Source organism: Cyanistes caeruleus, chromosome 1 (assembly GCF_971803275.1).
Source record: "Cyanistes caeruleus chromosome 1, bCyaCae1.hap1.1, whole genome shotgun sequence".
Taxonomy (NCBI): Eukaryota; Metazoa; Chordata; class Aves; order Passeriformes; family Paridae; genus Cyanistes; species Cyanistes caeruleus.
Window position 1 is genome coordinate 8,591,299 of NC_141701.1, and position 17,326 is coordinate 8,608,624.

The 17,326-nt window shown below is 42.6% G+C and overlaps 1 protein-coding gene across 2 annotated transcripts in view; it reads left to right on the top strand.

Annotated features, from left to right (window-relative positions):
• Nucleotides 1-7,600, top strand: part of NDRG1 (N-myc downstream regulated 1) — a 39,551-nt gene extending 31,951 nt beyond the window's left edge. For both annotated transcript variants that reach the window (XM_086878436.1, XM_086878443.1), the window contains 6 exons: nt 366-422; nt 1,233-1,284; nt 2,040-2,087; nt 3,609-3,644; nt 4,976-5,027; nt 5,759-7,600. In XM_086878436.1, the coding sequence (XP_086734562.1) occupies nt 366-422; nt 1,233-1,284; nt 2,040-2,087; nt 3,609-3,644; nt 4,976-5,027; nt 5,759-6,024 (511 nt within the window). In that variant the 3' untranslated portion in view covers nt 6,025-7,600. The remainder of the gene's footprint in view (nt 1-365; nt 423-1,232; nt 1,285-2,039; nt 2,088-3,608; nt 3,645-4,975; nt 5,028-5,758) is intronic.
• Nucleotides 7,601-17,326: the final 9,726 nt, after the last annotated feature.

The following is a 17,326-nucleotide window of genomic DNA, read 5'->3' on the forward strand; positions in this document are numbered from 1 at the left end:
ACCTGATTTCTAACTGGAAACTTCTAAGAGGCTGTCCAGCTCTTTAGAGAGAGTATTTCTTGTGTGGTGGGATTACATGTGTTCCCCCAGTATGAAATTCTGCTTAATAGTGCCTTTAGGGATCTCAGGTGCTTTGCTTATTGGAGAAGCTTGTGCATTTGTGGGGTGAAAGGTTGTACCCTGGGACTGAACTATGACATTGATCCTTCAGTCTAAGTGTGGTTCTACATCAGTTATGGAGGCCACAACATATGTCAGATTAAATTAACATGTGAGTGTCTGTGTTATCTCTAAACTAGAAGAATACACTGGAATTTTAGAGATACTTCTGTATCAAAAAGCCTTTTTTTGGTTTTTTTTTTCAGTCGGCGAGATCTAGAGATTGAGCGTCCAGTTCCTGGAGTGAATGTTGTCACCCTTCAGTAAGTGTTTTGAGAGCAGCTGTGCATCTGAAAATTTGGGCTTGAAGTACTTGAAAAGTTTGTGTATTTGTGCAGAAATAAATTAAAATAATTTTTTCAAGTTAGTTATTATGTTTATATTAATTATTTAATTATTAAATAATAATTTAAAACATAACATTTCTGCATAAAATAAATTTTAGGCAGAAATATGTTATAGTTAATGGAAACTATAGTTCTGAAGGCACTTGAGCTGTACTTATACAACAAAAAAAACCATCCTAGTCTAAAACCATTTAGAAAACCAAACAATAAAACTTTCAGGAAGATAGAGCAGGTGTGAGAATGGCTGGCTGTCAGAGGCATAAGCCTTTTGCTTATGCTGCAACTTGTGCAACAGAAATTGTCAAGTCCTTCCTAGCTCAGTTGCTGATGGTTATACACAGGAGACTCTGTTCCTCTGACAATCTCTTTGGAATTGGGTGGACAGATCCAAAAGCTGGAGCTCAGGGTCCTGGGGGCTGGTAGGCATGAGACTTTGATGCTGATGCCCACATTCAATTTCTTATAAAGCAAGGAAGGAATAAGAGCACTGGCAAGGGTTGATTTGCTGCCAGCTGGGGAAAAGAGCGGGTTCTCAGGCACAGAATCCGAGCATGTCAGTAGAACTGCAGCTAATGCAGGACTTGATGCATCTTTAAGGTGTCTGGAGCACAAACCAAATCATTTCCACACACTTAACTCTCACCCTTCCAGAGCCACAGAATGCAGCTTGGGGCAAGTCTGGGCTGGATGGCAGAGATAACACCACCCATGTGTGCTTCTTTGCAGGTGTCCTGTCCTCCTGGTGGTCGGTGACAGCTCCCCAGCAGTGGATGCCGTGGTGGGTACCTCAAACCACCTTTGCCATCCTGCTGAGGATGGGTGGGCGAGCCAAGGGGCTGCAAGAGGCCAGCAGAGCCCCTGCCACACATCAGGCTTTCAGTCCAGCCCAGTGGTTCTCCTCTTCCAGACGGCAGGGGAGCTGCCATTAATTCCATGCTGTTTGTCCCCTCTGCCTGTGCACTATTATTTAATAGCTACCACGTTAGGAACAATCACCACAGCAGTTCCAGTGAACCACAAATATTTTCCTTTAGAGAGGAATCTGCTGCTGGTATTTTAACTTGCTGTGTGGTGCTGGAGCTGTGCCCTGGGTCACTCTGGAGGTGAAGAGCTTCTTTTTGACCATTATAAGTCTTCCCAGATGACGGGATGACTTCAGATGTTGTGCCTTAATGGGCATGCCCAGTCTGCTGGCCGGTGGCCACATGGCTGCTCACCACTTGGGACACTACCAGATGACCCCAAATCACAAGATACACAGCACTTGTTGCCACTGAAGTCCCAGAAACAGATGAAAAAAAAAAAAATAATTCCAGTTCCTGACTATGGATTTGTACGTGGAAAAAATGCAGTTAAAAAAGTGAGCTGACTTACTTGGGTTTAAAGATGTGTATATGTATACAGAGTCTTCACACAGAATCATAAGACAGTCTGTATTTAAGCCAGAAAACGAGGTGTTGGATCTGTTTTTGTACAAGAGCTCATACTTAAAGTTTTGTGTGCAATGCCTTATGCTGCTGTTCTTTTCTATAGGTTGAATGCAACTCAAAGCTGGACCCAACAAGGACTACACTTCTGAAGGTAATAACAAAAACTTTTTTTAAAAATAAATACTCTTCTCACCTAGAACCAGTTGGATTAGCTAAAAGAACAGAACTAGAGTGATGTGTTGCAATACTACTAATACAGTGAGAATCCAGTTCTGATTTAGAAAGACAATTCCTTCAGGATGAGAGTATTTTAGTGGGATAAACAAGACTAGGGGCTTCTTTTCAGAATTAACAGCAGGGAATTTCTCAGCTCTTCCATTTTAGAATAGTAGGGATGAGAGTCAAAATGTTCAGTATTTCACATACCCATAATGAATTTGACTAGAGCTGGCAAAGCTAATCTTGAGATATTTTGAAGGGCTTGAAAAGCTGTGAGCAGAGTAGGAGTGCAAACCTGTTCACTCTGTTCCTGTGCTTGCCTCTCAGCAGTACTATCAACAGTTAATCTGTCAACCACAGTCTGGTCAACCTGCTTTTTATGAGGGTACAGTCCAGGGCATCTTACTGCTGTTTTCCAGAAAAAATTGAAAAAATGCACTTACAAACAGCAGGCCATCATGCAAAGGCTTTGGCTGATATTTGGCATTCAGAGTTTGAGTGCAATCTTCAGCTTGTTACTGATGAGGTAATAGCATGCAAGCAGTGAAACAAGTTTGGTCACGCTTTGCCAAGAACTTCTGCTGCATCTCTCTTTAGTGAACTAGTCAGTGAAAATTAGAATAAATAAAGATATTTAATTTTTTTTCCTTCTTACATTACGGAGTTACACTGCTGCCCTATAATGTGGGTGTGGCAAACACACTAAAATTTCTGACATTGTCTCAGACCTTGTACGAGTGGCCAGTCTTTGCTCAGTCCAGGGATATGGCTGGTGCCAGATTCTGCAGCAGGCCTGTTTTGCTGCTAATTAATCCTAGATAGGGATAGGATTTGGGGTTTCCTGTAATTTACAACTCTACTGTTTTCAGTTTGTAGTGTCCTTGGAACAGGACTGTTTTTATTGGGTTGATTTTGAGGGGTGGAGTGTCAGGAAAAATGAAATGCTCCAAAAATATTTCAAACACTGAAGATAACTTTTCTCATTTGGCTTCCCCTGCTTCCCTTGGCAAGTCAGGCTGATGCTTGCCCTCAGCAATCTCAGCAAATAGTTTTTCCCTCTCACCTCTGAGCTCTGGGTGTTTGTTTTCTCTACCCTGTTTGTCATCCAGGTCAATACAGAGTCATGTTATTGTAATTCAGAGCTGAACTTGCTACCAGGACTAATAGGCTGGTTTCTAAGAAACTGGTAACTGCTGCCCAGCAAAAAGTATTTGTAGCTCCAGCTGATGCTTTCCCTGAGCATCAAGATACTTTGTGGTTTTCTGGGGTGTAGTCACGGCTTTCAAAAACATTTAACAGCTTGCTTTGATATGTTCATCCAAGTGTATGTTACTCACACAACAAAAGGAAGTGTTTTTCCTGCCAGATAGCTAGAAAGGTCACATCAATATATCCTGAGCACAAGTGAGTTTCTCTGGCATTATGCTAACTGGCTGTTCTCATCCTGTTTCAGATGGCTGACTGTGGTGGGCTCCCCCAAGTTTCCCAGGTAGGATTTGGCTGGCAGAAATCCCACTCATCACAGTCTGCAGCATGTCAGACTGCAACAAATGGATGTTTTCCTGTAGGGTACTTGCTGTTCCCAAATGTCAGCCAAAAGGATGGTTATGATTTCATGAATAATGATGTCAGTTGGTCATCTGAGCTTTCTTTTTTTTCTTTAAAGAGCATTGAAGCACAAAATTAAGATTGGGAGGGGATATTATTTTCACTAATCAAGTCTTAACCAAGTAAAGAACTGAGGTGGGAAATGCAGAGGTATTATTTTATCTCTGTTTACTAAGATAATGTGAGTTAAGGCTTGAGCCACTGACATTTTAACAACATTTTTACTTGGACTATTTATAGTATACATCAGGAAAGTGGGAAGCAGGAAATAACAATGCTAGGTTATTGCATACACAGGCTTGGCTTGACTGTGGATGAACTGGAGTTTCTAAAACACATTTAGGCATAAGTTCCAAGCTGCTAATAAAGCCAGACTGGTAAAGTTAAAGTTTACCTATGCCTTTGTGTTGCCTCACTAAAAAAGCTGATTTGTAAATCAGTTTTGGAACGTGATCTAACACTTAAACAGATTTCTAAGCAATATAAAGCAGTGTTTGTGAACTTCAGGGAAAGCTAAATTTGTAATTGCCTGCAGCTGAAGTCCTTGTGCAGGCAGTGTGTGCTCCAACAGTGGGAGTTGGGAAAAGGCTTTTTTAAAGGCACACGGTAGTATGTGCATTGTTTCTGATATGGAGAGTCCATTCTTTGCAGTGGTGCACAGAATCACACACAAAATATTTTCATGTGAAATAATTGACACTGTGAATCTTATGTGGCCACTGCTAGCAGAGGAGAAAAACAGGGAGTGCCTCATTGCAAGAATGTCAGTTGTGGGCAGCTGTGCTTGTGTATTCCTGGTGAGCTTTCTTGCCCTATAAACATAACTATCAGCTCTGAATAGCTGAATATATTCTCTAGTGATTAGGAATTACTCAATTACTGGTCTTGTATGAGCTGCCTTGTACATTTTGTGAGGCCAGTTGTTTTACTTTGGTTCAGCTGCCTCAGTAACTGCACAAGTCAAGTTTTGAGCTAGTTTTAGACCATTTGTGCTCCCTGGATCTCAAATGCATGTATCCATTTTGTAAAATAATGGGCAGATGTCTAGGGAAGGGAATGGTGGAATAGTCTAATAAATTAAGTCTTCATGCAGTCAGTAGAACACAGAGAATGTTTAGTATGTCCCTGTTAAGACAGGGCATCTGTGGAATCTGTAACACTGTAATATAACCTACTGAGCATTGCTGCAATAACTCTGTCTCTCTTTTGCAGCCTGCCAAGCTTGCTGAAGCTTTCAAATACTTTGTTCAGGGAATGGGATACAGTAAGTATTGGTTTTATTGAATAGCTGATCTTGCTACCAAAGTTAACTGGGCATCTAAGCACCCAGAGAGTCTCTGACCCCAGATATGTATATAACCTTTTCCCTTCTGGGTATGCATTTGCAAGGGGAAAAAAGCCACACGCTGTATCTGGGCAAAAGGTTTTCAGACCAAGTGATGTTGTTAAATAGAAGAGAGCTTTGTTAACAGCTCATGCCCACAAATACCTCTTTTACTTTATCTCAATGTTTTTAAAGTGGCTATTTGTAATAGTGTCCCCTCATGGCATCAAAGGATGTGGCTCATCTACTGCACACAACATTTGGAACCTCATTAGCTCAGAGACTTCTTTGAGTTGTAGCTGTTTGTTTTTCACATATTTGCTTCTGACAGCTGCTGTGAGGATGCACTATGAGCCTGGCCTGCCAGCAAAGGTTGAATATTGGAAAGTAATGGGAGGGCTGATGAGTCTCTTCAGTTTCCCTCTGAATTTCTTGCAGCAACGTGCCCTAAACTTTCTTGAATCCCTCAGCCCTGGCCACTGCAATTCCAGTGTAGTAATTTGGTCTCTTTATGTGCCAGGAGCAGGGGAGGCACTTCTGCATGTAAAGGTACCCTGAAAGTGTCTATTCAACCATGAGGGCTCCTCCAAGGGTGGTTAAAGCTGAGAGGAAGGTGAGGGCTTCCTTCCGAGTCCTGGTGGCGAGGTATTAATGAAAGACTCTCCTTGCAGTGCCCTCTGCCAGCATGACCAGGCTGATGAGGTCCCGCACTGCTTCTGGCTCCAGTGTGACCTCCTTGGAAGGACAGAGGAGCCGATCCCACACCGGGGAGGGAACGAGGAGCCGATCCCACACCGGGGAGGGAACGAGGAGCCGATCCCACACCGGGGACGGTTCCAGGAACCGCTCCCACACAGACACACGGATCGAGCTGACGCCAAACTCGGCAAGCAACGCTGAACAATCGAGCCCCAAGTCCATGGAAGTGTCCTGTTAGATGGCTGTGGGAGGTTTTAAACTGGTCACAGTGTGAAAAAGTAATGGATGCCCCCTGTGTATCACAAAAACATAACTGGTATTAATCTCTAGCTATTCTGTAGGATGAACTCTGTTCACCAGGGTCTGAGAGGGACCAAAGAAAAGAAGCATCTCATTTGCTCTATCATTATTCTTGTATCTCAGACAGCTGCTGCTATTGTGCCCTCCTTCAGTGGATGCCAAATTCTAAAGGATACTTGCCAAAAGCTGATGTGGTTGTAAACACTTCAGAGTCAAACCAGAATTGCTCAATACCCTCCTTTAAAATCAAAGCTGTTACAGGCCCCTTTATCTCTTACTCTCTTGAAGTTAACTGGCACAATTTGAGATGAGTCTCAAAGCGGGGGAGAAAAAAAAATCACTTTTAAGGATGACTTTAAGACAAGGAAATGAAACAAATGTGTTATGGCCTCATGTTGAAGCTGGAGTTGAATTCATTGTATATAGCTTGACTTCAAATGATAGAAAAGTTAACGTATCGTGCATTTATAGGCCTTCTAATTCATTAGTATTCAAGCCTGTTTTCCTATGTACAATAATATACTACTAAAATAGGCAATTTTAATGTGACTTTGAGATGAACTAAATCTTTAAGGTTTTTCATTTCACTTTTTTGAGATTTAGTTCCAGTCTTCCTTTCCTTCCCCCCTCATAGACCCTAAAACCTGCTTAGCCAAATGAGGACAGGATTTAAATTTGGTAAGCAAGGTAGGATTTCCTGTTTGGGAACTTGGGCCAAAGGGTTTACCAAACTGCAGAAGCTGGTGTAGTTGTAACAAGTAGGGTAGCTGTACATGCCAGCTAAGCAGAAACAGCTTGATATTTCCTTCAAAAAGCTTCTTATCTTTGCAGCTCAAGTTTTTTTGTGTCCAGCACAATTGTGATAAATTTGGAATTCTGTAAGCAAAGACAGATCCAGCTGTTCTTTGTGAGGAGAGATGAATAACTGTGGGATGGGCATGTAATTACATACTGTACATTCAACTGCCACTAATTACTAGATTTGAAACTGATGAGATCTCACTGGTGCTGAAAAGTGTATTCCACGAAGTGGTGGAGCAGCAACACTGTATCTCTGGAAGACAGTGTCTAATGACTTTGTAAATGTCATGATCTGCTGGTTCTGCATCTTTGCGTAGCCTCCTTGGGTTGCTTTCTTTGAAGCTAGTGGCTTGATACCTTTCTGCCACTCAGAATGTCACAGTTGGGTGTTCCTAAGTTTGTCCTTCCATAGCTAGTGGGAGAGGATTTCCAGAGCTCCAGTGCATACCTGCTGAATTGCAGTCCTCACACAGACAAAAAGCTCAAATGCTGAGCAGTTAATTAATACTTTGGGATTGCTTGTTCAGAAGAACACCATCTAGGTTACTTTATATTGACTAACTTCAGCTCTTGTGTAGAATATCCATAACATTTTGTGGGAAGAACAGACAATTTCCAGAAAGAATAAAGCTATTGTGTAAAGTCTATCAAGAAAAGTTTCTTAATGAAGTATTTGTATTTATTTCAAAACAAATAAATTTGTAACTTTGCAATGTCTGGTGTCTTCATATTTTACCAGGAGTACAATAACCTTTTTCAGAACATATTTTTTCCAAACATATTCTTGTCATCCCTTTGTATCAACAAAGTCTTTTTGATTTTGCTCAGATCTGTCATTTCCTACTTTTGTGCTCAGAGCTTTCCTTCCTCCAGCCTATTATTTCTAAGAAAACACCACACACTTCAGCACAGTTACTGACTGTACTGAAGGATATAGAAATATAGAAAATATTGAGCCATGATAGAGTACTATTTGCTGTTTGAGGTTTTTTTGTTGCCCTGGATAAAGTACTGTCTAGTGCACAGATCTGGGCTCTGACTTCCTTGCTGGAGTTGGTGCCACATTCATTGCATCATTTCTGATCTTTAAATCCATTGATGAGTTCCCCATGACTATCTGGAGTTATTCAGGCCTCCTGATGGAAATTGCAGATGCAACTTGGATTTTCTAAAGGCGGTTCTTTTTGGAGCTCTTACAAGAATGTAACTTCAGGAAAGCAAAAGATTAACCTAGTGCCTTACTTAATATACTGGAATTTTCAGGGACAAGTGCTTTGATGACTTTGCTGGGACTATTCTGGGCTGCTCATTCCTCCTGTATCTCAAAAAAATCCTGTGCTAGGAAGATGCAAAAGCAAATATTTGTCATGTCTGAGCCAAGGCTCTACTAGATGTGATGATTCAGCAGTCAGGACTGGACTGATACCAGCAAAGGGTTTGACAGCCAGTGCCAGCTCATCTTACAAAAGAAGGGCAAAGTTACATTCTTTGCTGAACTTTTCTGGGAATGGCTAATCATTCCTTCCACAAGGACACTGTGGTGTGCCTGTCAAGCCTAGGCAGTTTATTTTGGTTTAATGGGGAGGAATGCATCCAAGCCTTATTGCAGCACAAAGGGATCTGTGAGCACTTCTGAGCTGCAAGGAGTTGCTAGGATCACTATAAATGTCAGCTTTGCACTGAAAAGTGTTCATTTGGCAAAGAACGCTGTGTTCCTGTGCATAAAAGCTGGAGGGCAGCACAGAGGAGTGGTGTCTTACCTTTTAAATGGAGTTATGACACCTCCTTCCCTGCAGTACTGGTCTCCTGGCATCTTTAGCTTGTGTTGTAACTGAAGAGATGCAAGTGGCTTGCAGATTCATTAGAAATTTTTATGAAAACCCTTCCCAGACCTGCAAAAGCTGATTTTTGCATTGTTGGAGATAAAATTAGCCTGGACATTGTAGAGTCATAAACCTGGAAAACAGGATCTGAGGTTTCACTTTTTTTTCCAAGTGTGAATGGCCACCAAGGAGTAAGGAGCTACTCTGGCATAGAGGAAACTCTGGGTAATGGGACATTTCCAGAAAATATCCAGTTTGCCCCTCACAGTGCTTTTGGGGCTATAAAGAAAGAAAACAGGATGGGCTCCCAGGGACCATGAGGCTTTTTGATTGCATTAGTGTATCTCAATGCCAAATACTTGCTGCAGTGGTATTCTTTAAAACCACTAATAGAAAGGCTGTCATTGCTGAAATCCAAGTTATTTCCGCCTCTGCCTAGGTCTCAACATCTACTGTATAAAAATCCAGCTAAACTTCATGGTCTCTTTCCCCCTCCCTGTCCTTGCAGAGAGGGAGTGGGAGAGGATGTGTCACTACCCTGTCATGGCAGCAGGACTTTTGTGCTGAAGGATGCTGCCACTTTCCTCTTTAAAAGTCTCTGTTGACTGAACAGCTGGAAACTTTAACCTAGATGTGTTTTCGAGGTTTATGATTAATGTCATGTGTTGTGAGTGATGGACTGAGCTGGAGTGAAAACTGTTTATAGCAAAGCTGCTTATTTTTTCTCTCCAGGGCTGGAATCCTCTCCCAGTCTGCTTTTGCATCTCTGGCAGAGTATCTTCTGCAATCCTCAATGTGCCTGCAATGGGGTCTGTTGCATCCACCAATGCAACACATTGAGCAGTGTTGCTTGCAGCTTGGCTCTCCCCCTTCCCACGTGCTGTCTGCTTCTTTTTTGTCTTCACACTCTTTTGCACTATTTCACATTCACAGGCACAGAAAGCCTCTCCCTGTCTGTCTATATGAACAGCTGTCTTGGATGTGTGGATTTAGCGTTTCCACTGAGCCAAATATAGACTTTATGTTGGTAGCTGATCACTGCTATGCTTAATGTTTAAATAACTGACAGAAAGGATGTCAGGGTATTTTAAGAGCTCAACCCTTCCCCCTCAGCCCTTTGTAACAGACAGACACAGCCTCTCACTGTTCTATCTATTGCTTCATTAAGGGCTCCATTCATTTTATAAACAACACAGCTGCTGACCAGTGTTGGGGGGAAAAAAAAAAGGAAAAAAATGCTTCTGACTGCAAGTGCCAGACAGTTCAATGTCTGTTCTCTGCAACTCAGCATGGGGATCATTTGCTTACCCAGCACTCCTGGGGGCTGGAGGAGAGTTATGTTGATGTCACTGAAGAGGCAGCCCCTCATCCCATACACCTTACATATTTTGACACTGGTGGGATGTGCATCAAACACTGGGTGCAGACATCACTGGGCATGTCCTGGAGAGCCCAAGGGTTGGGAAGGGGGTAGCAGGCAGTTTTCCTGCACCAGCAGCTGTACCATAGTGAGCTGTGACCAGCAGGAGAGCTGCAGAAAGTATCCTTGGGTGACCTGCCACTCTCTGCAATTGCTTATGGCTGGAGTGGATTATGGTATTCAGGTCAAGGTCAGTGTGTGGAGGGGTTTGGGGGAGGGCAGGGTTGTTTGCTGGGCAGCAGTATGGGAGAAGGGCTGGGGCAGAGCCAGGCAAACCTACACAAGCCAGGGCTCTCAGGAAAGAGCAGGACATGCCACCAGCCTGGGCTTTTCGTCCCCTGGCTCTCTGTGTGTATGTACGAGTCCCCAGGAGGCTCAGCCCTACATGCAGCATGATGGGCAGGGAAGATGGGGCTGCTGAGCTGTGGGTCTGCCCCACCCCATGGACCTGCCACTGGCACAGGGAATAGCCAACCTGTCTGTAGAGTTTGGCAAGACTGCCCCATGCAAAGTTCCCCTCACACAGCAGTGAGATGCACAATGTCCAACCAACCTGCTGGATCTCAGACCCACACAGATCTCTCCAGCTAGGAAATTGTCATTTACTGAACAACTGCAATATGTTTTCATTTATTTTTAATGATAATGTGACCAAATTTTAAAAAATCATGGTTGTTTATCGCCAGCTAAACACTGATCTGATCCTGTGGTGATTCCTTCTCTGCTGCTCATGTGTGTTTGGGGCAGAGGAGATGCTACAGAAACAGAGCCTCACAAAGGGTCAGCACTTCATTTGGAAAGTGCAAAGTTCTGAGGAGATGATGGAATTCCCAGGCTAGTGAAAACAGCCGGGAAGCCCATCATGCAAGACTGTGTGCTGGGCAGCTGCCACATGGGTGAGCAGAGGTTGCAGAGGCCAGATGGGACTTCCAGTGCCTGTAGAGACAGCAGGAAAATATGGTACCTTTGTTGAAAGCTATTGCCAGAGGCACAGTTGCCTGGAAAACTGTCCTTCCTGGGGAAAAGAAAAAAAAAAAAGAAAAAAGAAAAAAGAAAAAAGAAAAAAGAAAAAAGAAAAAAGAAAAAATAAAAAAGAAATGCACACTGGAGGAGAAGGTTGGGGAGAACAAGGAGAAGCTGCTTTCTTGCCATAAGCAAGCTCAACCAACTCATCTCAGTCCAGGACAGGAGGCTACTCAAGTGTTTAAGTTCCTATCAAGGCCAGTAACATACTTCAGGCTGGAAGGCAAGCTTGATTTGTGGGAAAACACTGCAGGTATTTTTTTCTAGAATTAAACAGTAGCATCCTTACTGGGGTTAGCTCTTGGGGGTATGTGATTTTTTAATTTAAATGCCTTTCCCTATGTCATTAATAACCTTGTTTGAACAATTTCAGTATGTATGGCTATTGCAAACAGGTTACTCCTGCAGCTTCTCAAGAGAGCCTAAAATGAAGACATGCTTAGGCAGGTTGAGTAATTCACTCCACCTTGCTCAAAGACTCTAGACCTCTGTCCCAAGTCCAATAAGAGTGTTGCAGAAAAACACCCCGAATGTGAGCCAGAAACAGACCAGCAAAGAAATGTAAGCTGGGAAACAATTGACTTTTCCAATCTGCCAAAAGATTCAGCATGAAGGAATTGCTCCCAGACCATCCTTTTTCACCACATTACAGTACAAGCTCTTTGATTTTATGTGTCCAGTTCACGGCTTTGTCACAGATTGCAAAAGCCCACTTGGACATTGGCCAGGCAAGAAGATCAGAAATGTCAGTCACAGATATCTTTCACCTTCATTTGCTTGCCTAAACTTCTAAACAAGGTGTCAGTCACAGATTCATTAACCATTTGCCACTTATTTAATATCTTTGAACCACAGCAGCAATGTGCCATCCTAAACAACCTCACCATGACATTTTACAAACAAGTAATGTGTTATATAGCTGGAGTAACTCAGACTGCCGAACCAATCTTGTTTTCCCATTAATTTTTCGTATATTTCAGTATATGAAACTTACAGAAATAACTCTATAGAAATATTAAAACTGGAAAGTCACAATCTGAGAAGGTAAATGTATGGAGATGTGCCTCTAGATAGTGAGAACACTGTCTCTATCAGTTTAATAAACTGTTTGTTTCAAATTTCCTTCAAGAAAGCTGGGACAAAAGAATGACATAGTCTTTCTAAATGTTGTGGTTTTCCTGGAATATTACATATACAGAGCACAGCCCCAGTGAGCAAATCAAAAACATGGCAACTGTGCTATACCCTCTTTCCAGTGGCATTCACACCAAAATGGTGGTTTAAATTCTAGCCTTCATGGAAAGGCATTTTAATAAGCTTCATGCCTGCTTCTTTGGTGAGTAGAGAACCTGTTTTCTGGGGCTCCCAAGCAAGGTGGCTAGAGCTACTGTCCTGTCTCTGGTGAAGTCTCCACAGAAGGCTGATGGCTATGGTTGCTGGAGGTAGCTGGAGGTTTGCTGTTCATACCAGCATGACCAGACCTCCAGAATCCCAGCCTCCACCCTTGGCCCAGCCTACAGGACCCGCAGGATGATTGCCATGAGCTGAACAGTGTAGCAGCATGGAAAATGGATAGTGTTGCTGCTACCACTCCAAAGCGTTCCCGGGGGATGCTGCTCGGATGGGCACAGTCAGTCACTGATCCAAACCTCACACACACCAGGATAGGTCAGGAAGGAAAGACAGGAAGGGTGTTCTGTGTAGTATTCCAGTGAGGTTTATTACAAACTCCCACCAAAGGGGTCCAGTGACAAAAGACAAGTATTTCCTGCAGTGTCTCAGCTTAAGTATGGGCTCAGGAGCCAGTGGTTTGGGGACACAGAGGTGGCACAGGGGTAAGGCAAAGGACAGTGACCTATAGAAATGGAGGCAGACTAACCTAGTGTTGCATAGCACAATGGATAGAAAATAGAAAAAAAAAAAGCCTTTTAGTCTCATCCCAAGCAGTCAGGCTTTCTTGAAGCCTGTGACAGATTCTTCCAGGGCATCCCTCCAGAGGTTCCCCTAATAGGCTCAAGGGCCTCCACAGAATATGTGTCAAACTGTCCTGGCTTAGGTGGACTGCAGAATTGTCATTCCCATCCTTTCCTTAGCCTTTCACTTGCCCACTGCAGCAGGGGGGCCTGATCCTGGTATCTCCTCAATGCTGTAATTGCTCTTCCTTGGATGGTGGCATCACTTTCAGGTCCCAGCAGAGACCTGGGCCCATTGCACAAATGTACAATGAGCATCAGTCCCTGCTGGAGGAGTTTTCACTCTCAGCAGAGGCAATGAACAGTAGGGTCTTGTTGCTTTGGCTCTGAAATCCTGAGGAAAAGAGAAGCAAAGGGCTGGATCCATGAAAGCCTTAGGGGATCTAGATCTTCAATGAATTAAAACAATAACCACAGAAGTACTTTTGTAAAAGATACATGATTTGCCCAGGCGCAGAGGGAACCAGGGAACTGAATCTAAAGTTGGACTGTTGCCTTAGTCCTAGGGCTAATCTGCTTGTAAACATCCATTAAAACAAAGGATCTCAAATGCACCATACACTGCAGATCAAGTTAATTAGCTACAAGTGATGCTCTTCCCCATTCAGAGCCACTGGACAAACAACCAGTGGCACAGGTAGAGTATTAGAGCTAACTGCACTTGGTTTCCTACAGATTTGTCTCCTGTGTCCCCAGAAAACTCCTTTACAGCAGTGTAATAACCACTATTCCCCATCTGTGATTCCTTCAGCTCTGTCTCCTCCATGGCTACTCGTTTCCAGCTGGCAAATCTGTTTAAAGCCCCTTTATGTTGCTGCTGGGGTGGTTGGGCCACACTGCAGCCGTGTTGGGTGCAGTGACTGCCTGGCAGGTGTGCATGGGCTGGACAGGGACAATGTGGTGGGCCTCTTCCCTGCCCTGCTCTTGTTTTTATGTTTTATTGCAGGAATTGCAGTGCTTCTGGGATCTTTACACTTCTGCCTGCTTTGTTTGACATTTCCCACAAAGGGACTGCCTGGCAGATGAACAAATGAGCAGTGTGGCTGCATACACCCCGTTTCCTTAGGAAACCAGGCTAGAGACAGAAACATCTTGGGTGCGTTGGGCAAGACCTGTGGTTTCCAGGCTTTCACTTCACTAAAAAACTGACACGCACTGGAGCTGCTGGTCATGCATTAGCTTTCAACAGCTTCTTTTATCTCTCAGTGAAAGCCTTGTGTTACAGCCCCTGCAGCATTTGATTGCTGTGGTTACAGAATTAACTAATTGCAAAGCAGAGCGAGCCAGTTAAGGGACACAGTTTTTTATACATGATCTGGTCCTGTTTTCTTGCTTCCTTCTGTATACATGTAAGACTGAGAATGACTGTCTGTACTTATAAGCACACATTACACATGCACTGCTTTTATGCACCATAGGAAAATATATATGTAAATATACACACATATATATTCATGGGCATGTTTCCATATGGTTCTATATATAACATTATATATAATATAGATGCCTGCACATAATATTTTATAGGTGTGTATACATCTACATATAAATGTGTATATACGTATATATTTATTTTATATGTGCATATGCATGCATGTTTCTACACACACACATATAGCATTTTAAGATGGGCATGAACTAGAACACAGAATTCAAAGTCATATTTAGGGGCCCTGATTGAGAAAGAGGTCCTAGTATATTTTCCTTATAACTTCTTAATACAAACCATTTTCCCTTTTGGAAAACATTTTTAAATTCTTGGCCACAGCCTCTTTTTTGTATGTTCATGTGGAACATTTTTGCCAAGGAATGGATCCTGAACTGCCACATTCTCAGTCTTGCAAGTGCTGAGGTCTCGTTTGACTGGAAGCACATAGGTCAGGTATCACCTCTGCTGCCACATCATCCAGGCCAAGACAGTAATGAAAATGAATCTTGCAAAATGCTGGTGGCCTCAGGTTTCTCATCACTAGAGAAACAAAGAGAAGAGGGGCTTTGTACCAGCATCAGAATATGTGGGCAGGGGTCACCCTTCCTTTCTGCCACTAGAGATTTCATGGAAGTTTCAAAAAAGGAATAAAGCTTTAAATTCAGGCATGACCTAGGTCTATAAAGAATATATGGGCCAAATCCTTGTATACAAATTAAAATGTTATTTGTGTTAACAGCTTTTAAAGATATACAGCATTTTTCCTAATTGTTTTTACATAGGCATGACATTATTTTCAGCCCACTCACAAGAACTCTTAATTCATCATATCCAGAAAAATTTGAGTCTCCCAGAAACTAATCAAGCTTCTACTGCATTATCAAGATGAAGACAGACAATTTTCCAGCCAAAAGTAAAGCAAAATAAACGACTGCATCATCCCAAGTTCAGCCCTGTACTGATCAGATCTACACATCATGTGTCACTCAGCAGTTCTACTGTGCCACCAGGGATTTTTGAAGTGGATACTACAGTTCTCTTGCTCATGCAGAAACACAAGTTTGCTCTCCCAAGTGAAACAACAACAAACATGCCATGGGGCATAGCTGCTGTACTAATAATTTATTGGAGAAAAAACTGACTTCAACATCCTTCAGTGACGATAAATTTTTACCTGGAAAGGTAATGATAAGGGTTTTTTTGTTCTCTTAGCCGACCTTTGAATGTGAAACCACTTCTGTAGAAAAAGTTTACATTGATGTTCACTCTAAGCATCAGCCCAGCTGGATGGAATTAATGCAACAGAAACGATGCCAAGGGTTGCCTCGCCTTCTGTATCCACACATTCTCAGAGATGATGTGAAGCCTAATGCTTGTTTTCTCATATGAGACATCTCCTTTCCTCTACCCCAGTCATGTAAAACAATGATTTGTGTTACTGGCAAAGTGACAGTGGGAAGAGGCACCTGTGTGCTGGTAACACCATGGGGAGCAGGAGGTGGTGGTGGTCCCCAAGCACAGGCCACACAATTTCTATTTTCTATCAGAATAAATGGATGCCTGAGGTCTTGTCCTTCACTTCTTACCTGACTCCCTACATTTCATCTGCAGAGATAGCCTAGGAGCAATACATCACCTGTGGGTTAGATGACTATCCTGAAAATGAGCTCTGGGGTAGCTGTTCTGGATTCAGTCAGATCAGAGAAGGTAGAGAGCTATGAAAATGTTCCTGGCACATGATACTTCAAGAGATTGAGATGAGTCCAAGGAGAGCAGGACTCAGAAGTTCTTGGACCCAACCTATTGCAGTGAGAGACAGAAATATCACACAGAGATTTCAGGAGAAAAACTCTTCTCCCATGGCCTTTCCCATGAAATTCACCATGGAATATGATCTGACTGAGAATAACAGAGGGGTGATTCTAGGACTGATCTCAGTGTGACAGATGCTAGACTTTAGCTGCAAGGGTCAGACCATCAAATAATGGCATCTAACATTAAATATAAAACATAAATGTCAGTTTTCCAGCTTAGACAATAACATTCAAGAAATGACAATAAGGATGTCTGAATCTCATGTCTAAGCTAATGACAGCCATACTTTTGCTGTCATACTAGTGTTATATTCTTTCCTATGGGCAATTAAACTGCTGGCCTAGTAAATGACAGTGCCAATAGAACCGGTGCATAAAGGAGCTTCTGTCTACTCTTAGTGGATGAAGATCTATTAGAGTTAAAAATCTTGTTTGTTCAAGGCCTCTTCAAAAACATTGTGGCAAAACAAAAAGATTTAGTATTGATGCCTTAAATTGTAGTTTTCATATTTTCCAGACTCTGTACTGCATTAGTATATAACCCTGAACTTCATATGAAGTGTTAGCAAGTTCTCTTCACAGTTTAGTTAGACAAAACAATTCTTTTCCAGCCCAAGAACCAAGAGCACCATTGCAGTTTCAGGCCCAAAAAGAATAAACAGTGAATTGAGGAGAGGAATCTGGAAGGATGGGACTTCATAACCTGAAGCTGTAATTGGACAATTAACCCCAGTATGTAAATGGACCAAAACTTATAAATGTGTGAAAATGTGTGACCATCGTCCATCTTGGGTTCAGCCTCATCCAGACTCTTGTACTGCCCAAGGTGTAGCCTTTGAAGGCCTTTTAAAATAAATACCTGCTTTATTTCTTTTACACTGTCTAGCCTCTGTTCCAGGTACCCTCTCAAGGCATCAGCATCCTAACTCGGGGAAAAAAACAAATTGCACATTGGCA